The 6,854-nt window shown below is 35.0% G+C and overlaps 1 protein-coding gene and 1 long non-coding RNA gene across 2 annotated transcripts; both read left to right on the top strand.

Annotated features, from left to right (window-relative positions):
- Positions 1–428: 428 nt before the first annotated feature.
- LOC118755642 lies at positions 429–1,301 on the top strand. The gene is made up of 5 exons (XR_004995038.1): positions 429–507; positions 562–669; positions 725–832; positions 907–1,121; positions 1,230–1,301. It is a non-coding gene; the product is annotated as an uncharacterized LOC118755642 (long non-coding RNA).
- A 10-nt stretch (positions 1,302–1,311) lies between these two features.
- Positions 1,312–1,812, top strand: LOC118755643. Its single transcript, XM_036490468.1, has 2 exons — positions 1,312–1,386; positions 1,458–1,812. The coding sequence occupies exons 1-2, from the start codon at positions 1,352–1,354 to the stop codon at positions 1,810–1,812; spliced, it is 390 nt and encodes a 129-aa protein (XP_036346361.1). The 5' UTR covers positions 1,312–1,351.
- The last annotated feature ends 5,042 nt before the right edge of the window (positions 1,813–6,854 follow it).

The raw sequence follows: 6,854 nt of genomic DNA, 5'->3' as shown, positions 1-6,854 counted from the left end.
AGTATTGCAGTCTCGTTTCTACTATTCCCGGTCCGTCGATAGAAGGAATGCCCATATGAGTTTTGACATAACTTTTTATTTTTGCCCAAATATTCTCAATCGGATTGAACATGGGCGAGTATGGATCCAAGCGCAAAAAGGTGGGCGAACCGCTACTGCCAAACTTGCTCAAGTCTAGTATGACAGGGTGCATTGTCGCACACCAATACCAGATCTGACATTGTGTTGCCCATGCTCGTCCACTTGTCTAAAGGTATTGGCCCAATGCACGCTTGCTTTGCTTGCTTGGCTTTGAGAACTGTCAAACAATTTTTAAAATCTACTAAAATGTATGAAAGTTGGCCTAGTGGCAGCTTTACTTCACTTGCTTGAAGCGCTTTAAAGTATCGATTAGCCGAAATCTCTATTTGACAGCGCGCTGTAGGCTTTTGACAACTCTTGACATTTAAATTTTTCGCGTCGATTTTGCTTGTGTGCAGTTTTTATCGCGTTCTTCATCAATTTTAGGTAAAATAATTTATATTAAACAATTATTTGTTGCTAACAACATTATTTTTTCAGATACCTTGCTTTTTATCGTTCCGGCCACCAGATTCGTTGGTTTTCATAAAGTTTCATTTGCCTGTGCCACTTCCACCCGTGTTTATAAGGCGTAATATTCAACTGGAGGTAAAAGAGTTTATATTAAACAATTATTTGTTGCTAACAACATTATTTTTTTCAGATACCTTGCTTTTTATCGTTCCAGCCACCAGATTCGTTGGTTTTCATAAAGTTTCATTTGCCTGTGCCACTTCCACCCGTGTTTATAAGGCGTAATATTCAACTGGAGGTAAAAGAGTTTATATTAAACAATTATTTGTTATTAATAATATTATTTGTTGCTAACAACAATATTTTTTACAGATACCTTACTTTTTTATCGTTCCGGCTGCTGTATTATCCGATTCTTGTGTGTTGGTTGGTATATCGGAAGCTTTAGTGCAAGATGTTCGAAGAAAAACTTATAGCAGAGATTGAAAAACACAACTGCTTGTGGGACAAACGACAGCTTAGTTACCGCGATCGGGTGAAGAAAGATTTGGCTTGGCGAAATGTAGCTGCTGCTGTGGGACATCCTGGTTAGTATAGAGTTTTTCAAACATATAGCAGTTTTGTAATAGGACGAACCAAATTATAACAAATTTGTGACGAATAATTGTGACGAATACTATATTTTTACTTTACAGAGGAAAACTGCCGAAAGCGATGGAAATCGTTAAGAGACCGATATGGAATAGAATTGAAGGTTGATCAACAACCTAACGGAAGTGCTGCGTCGTTTAGACGAGCTTGGCCATATTACGAAGCTATGTTGTTTTTGAAAGACACGGTCACGCCCAGACAGTAAGTGTACTTTACATTTGTACAACAAGTATTTATATTTTAAATTGTAATTTATATGTACATATTTTAAGGACAACAACAAACATCGTCTCCCAAACGCCAGAAGTTCTCGGACAAGAACCAGATATACTGGATACTTCCTTTGGATTCCAAATAGGCGAGAGTGGGAACATTATAATAGAAGAGCAAGAAACCACTGCCCCAACGCCGGCTAAGAGACAAAAGAAAAAAAACGATGAGAACGCCGCCTTTAACGATCTAGTCAACGAAGTAAGTCAGTTTGTGGATAGTCAAAAAAAAACACACAACAATATCTTGGGTGCGATTGGCGAAGTGTTTGAGAAGGTGCCAGAAGAGAGCCGCCTAGATTTTCAAATGGACGTACTTCAATACGTCTATGCTCAATATAAAAATTATAAAAATTGAATTTACGAAATTTAAAAATTTAAATGACATCCAGTTTGAATTCAATTTTGCGAACTTTATATGTAATCTAATTTAGTATGAAATCTGATTTTGATTTTGCGAATTAAATATGTAATCGAATTTAATATGCAATCTCACAGAAAATGCTTGCTATAATTTCATTGTTTCTAATCAAACACAATTGTACATTTTTTTAAGAAAATATTCAGGATATTATTCCAAACGCGTGGTTTTCGATGCAAGTTTACGAGGCTTACGCGGTTACGAGACATTTAAATAAATAACCTGGATATTTTTTTTATAAAAAAATGTACAATTGTGTTTGATTAGAAACAATGAAATTGTAGCAAGCATTTTCGGTGAGATTGCATATTAAATTCGATTACATATTAAATTAGATTACATATTAAGTTCGCAAAATTGAAATCAAACTGGATGTCATTTAAATTTTTAAATTTCCTAAATTCAATTTTTATAATTTTTACATTGAGCATGTTTCGTTGTGAAAATGCACTGAAATATGTAAATGCAAGATCCTATGGACAAGATCCTGAACAGCCCTATTATTTAAAATACTAAAAAGTAGACTGTTTGTAACAACTTTTGTTTTATAAATAGGCAATACTTAAGTACCTTAAAAAGAAACATATTACTTAAAAGACTAAGAAGTATATTGTTTGTAATTCACTTTTGGTTTATAAATAGGCAATACTTAAGTACCTTAAAAAGAAACATATTACTTAAAAGACTAAGAAGTATATTGTTTGTAATTCACTTTTGTTTTATAAATACGCCATATTTACAGTGGTCGAAAAAATTATAGTCGCACCATATTTGACAAGTTTTAAATTTTTTTTTAAAATTTAGTAAATTTTTCATAAAAATATAGTTAATTCTTTAACAAAGCCCGTGTAAAAAATTCCGTTTTATAAAAAAGTCAAAATTAAAAAATAATATGTTAAAACTTGTCAAATATAGTGGGGCTATAATTTGTTTGCCCACTGTATGTACCTTAAAAAGAAACAAAACAATTAAAAGACTGAAAGGTATATTGTTTGTAACCACTATACTGTTTAAAACGGTTTTAACTTAAAAGACTGAATGAAATATATGTTATGTTAACGCCATACTTACCTTGAACAAAAATTAATTTAAAAACCTGAAAGATGTGACGACATTTAAAACATTACCAATAAGTGCCCTCATACTGTGAGTTCAAATTTTTGTTTTCTATCTTAAATAATAAAAACAAAGCATATTCAGTGAGTAGTAATTATTTAAATTTTATTGTTAAAAAGATGTGTCTTCAGAGCATCCCTTAAATCATAATTATTTGAACTGGTGAGTGGCGCAGCCAAATGCAGCTTCACCAAAACCGGAACGATAAAAAAGCAAGGTATCTGTAAAAAATAATGTTCTTAGTAACAAATAATTGTTTAATAACATATATTTTAACTAAAATTCACAATTATACTTGCTGGCACAACAAAGAATGGCGGGTATATTTGCGCGCATTGAAAATCAGCTGACTACTATGACAGCGTTCAAAGCTACCATTAGGCCATAAAGCCTTCAAAGTAAAGCAAAGCAAACTAAAGTAAGCAAAGCAAGCAAAGCAAGCGTGCATTGGGCCAATACCTTAAGAGCTCTTTCACCCACTCACCCGCGCTCTCCTTCTTGAACGACCCGCGTCGTGTCTCCATGCACAACACACCGGAAAGCTATGCACATTTGTATCTTTAATTCAAAACTGTGTACTTAATTGGAAGATTATTTATGTAAAGTGTAAGAAAACAGTTTGGAAATATACAAGTGGATTTTTCTGAAATACATTTGTGTTTTTCTGAATTTCAATTGTGTTTTTCTGAAATACATTTGGGGTTGTCTGAAATACATTTTGCTTTTTCTGAATTTCATTTGAGTTTTTCTGAAATATATTTGGGATTTTTTGAAATACATTTGGGGTTTTCTGAAATTCATTTGGCCTTTTCTGATTTTCAGTTGAGGTTTTCTGAATATAATTTGAGGTTTTCTGAAACACCTTTGGCCTTTTCTGAAAATCAATTGAGGTTTTCTGAATATCATTTGAGGTTTTCTGAAACACATTTGGCATTTTCTGAAAATTAATTGAGATTTTCTGAAAATCAACACCGAATGGCCCGAAGTTGTAAAACTACGACCCGAATGAAACACTTCGTGAAAATCCAGGGTTGCGAAGTGGTATTTTGTTGGAAAATATAAAGGCCAGGATTTTGTGCAGCGCCGAATTTTAACAAAAGAGGGTTTTGTGTGCTCAAGACGAACAGAAAAGGGTTACTGTACTGTTTCGTTTTAAGCTTATTTTAATCTTAACGTATCTAATTAAATATTAAAAGGAGACAAAAATTAAAGCAAAAATTTAAAATATATGTACATATCTGAACATTTTAAATAAAATATATATTTTCACGAGAGACAAAGTAAATACAATGGGTTAACTTTAGGGGAAATATACTCATCAGATTGGGTCAGATAGCGCTTTTACGTTATAAGTAAAAATAATTCCTACTTAAATTTTATATAATTTTGGTGACGTATTTCTAAGCTGACCCCGAGATCTGTGAAATAATACATATTTACGTGCATATACATATTGTGTTGATTATGCTCCAAATCGCTAAATTCTTGCAGCAATCAGTACCATTGGAAATTTTCGGAAAGTAGAAATAAACTAAATTAAATTTATTCAATTATTAATAAAAGAAATTGGAGACAAACGTACAATTGGGACGATGTTTTCCGCATCCGCAAACGAATGTTTGCACCCAAATTTGACCGACCATTACCCGGAGCCCCTCAAAAGTACTCAACATCAAAGTATAGAATGTCACAATATGAATTATACACACATACAATAGTAATTGCTATGAATGGCTGCCGTATAAACTCAGGACACGCATTTGCTTGGAGACTCCGAAGCTTAAGGTGGTGATAAGTTCAGCCAGCGAATTCAATGGTCCATTACCCGGAGCTGCTCCAACATGATCAGTAGATTTTAGTGAGGCTCACATGCCACTGCCTCTGGATACTAGAGCTGTCAAACTATCGACGATACTATCGATAGTATCGATAGTCTGGGCACAGGAAATAACTATCGATAGTTCTGGTACTATCGCCACTATCGTTTCATTAATAGCGTATTCTCTTTCCTAGCACTTTTGACATTTGCACGTATTGGTTCAAAGAGAACAAAACTTGGCAGCATTATTTCATGAACGTACGAATAATAGGCCCGTCAGAATGGGTACTTGTACGTCAATAACGGAAAAGTATGCGCAGGAAGTGGCGTACGTAACGTAGAGATACGCCACAATGAGGGTGTTGCATCTGCAAACAAAAATCAGCTGTTCCTTATGGGAGTTTACACAAGTCAATTTTGCAGTAACAATAGCAAAATATTCACACTTTTTTTTACTAATATATTCACACTTCTCTTGATGTCTTCGTCACTATCTTTGACTTTTCGGAGACAGTTTATTGTCTACTCTACTGAAAAAATGTGACAATTAATACATATTCTCAATTGTCTTGCCTTGTGTAAACGCAGGGTTATACAACTGTCAGCAGTGACGGACTTACGTGCGTCAAAAGTTGAAGGCTCCGTTATGCATACTTGGCATTGCTTGAGAGTTGTCACATAAGGAATCTGTTAAATGAGCTTCGCGTGTAAGCGGTTACCCAACGCACAGCATAACATACGTAAAAGTCTGTTGGTTTTTGATTTCTACGTAAAAATGGTATAGCAGTGCATGCAATGCCAAGTATGCATAACAGAGCCTTTAGTGTTGGCCAACGTTCGTTGGGTCCGTCGACGCAAGGGTTACCAATCTGACGCTCTCTATGCAAACACACACAGTCTACTCAACTGTCAGTTTCATCCTTGAGCAGAACGTACGCAAAGTACCCATTCTGACGGGGCCATAAAGATCATCCAGGACGGAGTGCGAGAAAAAAGTATTTTTTTGCAGTGACGTCATTTTTTCGCCGCCATGTGAATGAAACGGAATGAAACCATGTGTGTGAATGAAACAACAAATACATGGTTGCCGTGCTGGGTGGAAATACCAGAAATTACATTGCCTCTTAAGAGCGTGTCAGACGTGGCAATGCAATATATTTCAAAAGACTGTCAAATTGAGAAATTTCAGAAAGCAGTTGCATGAGCAGTGGCACCTTACATGTAAGTGTCTATATGTCGAAAGAAATTTTTTTATTTCCGAAAGGCGAATTGCAGGGAAAATTTCTGAAATCGCTTTTAGACTTTTTACACGGCGAATGAATTTCTAGCAATATTTCTCGATACTAAAATGCAACCGTGAGCCGCTAAAACAAACAAATTTATAAAAGCAATATAACGAAAAATAAATGAATTTAGAAAAACTTATGAAATGGGTCGATACTATCGATAGTCACCCTTAAGACTATCGTAAAACATCGATGGACTTGACTATCGATATTTTGACAGCTCTACTGGATACATACTGCATATCGGAATATTGCAAAATAAATAGCAATTATCTCTTATAATTATAAGAAAAGTGTTTGTTTACAAAATTACCGGTGCCACTCTGCCATAGTACGGTTGTTGCTCCCTTTCATACCACAGTAAATTTGTATGCAACTCTGAATCAGCAAAATTCATGCTCCTTCTCATTATCAACCCTGATCAGATTTTACCCCGGGGAGTACTCAAAAAAGTTTATTACTGTATATATTATGTTGATAATCAACGGGATCCCTCAAACAGCTGGTGAGTGTTTGCCTGAACTCTTTGAAGGTTTGCATAAACTCCACCTCTCCGTGACGCTTTTCGGCTGCGGAATGCAAAAACTTATGGACAAAAAAATAGTAGTGTTTGTCCAATTGTTCTTAAGCTGTTCTCTTCGCCTGATCGTAATCAGCTCTTAAAATCTATGGCTGTGTTCTGCAAGACTAGAAAGAGATATCTTGCGCTCTCTGACATCGAGTTGCCGGGTTACGGTTCAGCCTTTGTGCATGAAAGC

Source organism: Rhagoletis pomonella, unplaced genomic scaffold (genome assembly GCF_013731165.1).
Source record: "Rhagoletis pomonella isolate Grant_MI unplaced genomic scaffold, Rhpom_1.0 Rhpom_scaffold_06915, whole genome shotgun sequence".
NCBI classification, from domain to species: domain Eukaryota; kingdom Metazoa; phylum Arthropoda; class Insecta; order Diptera; family Tephritidae; genus Rhagoletis; species Rhagoletis pomonella.
The sequence above is the reverse complement of the archived record's forward strand: the minus strand, read 5'-3'. Positions and strand labels throughout refer to the sequence as shown.

What these genes read in the sequence shown, in the direction of transcription:
- LOC118755643 (XM_036490468.1), top strand. Translation starts at nt 1,352, where the DNA reads ATGTTGTTTTTGAAAGACACGGTCACGCCCAGACA. An exon ending in GACACGGTCACGCCCAGACA is followed by an intron (nt 1,387 to 1,457) that starts GTAAGTGTACTT and finishes ACATATTTTAAG; the next exon opens with GACAACAACAAACATCGTCT.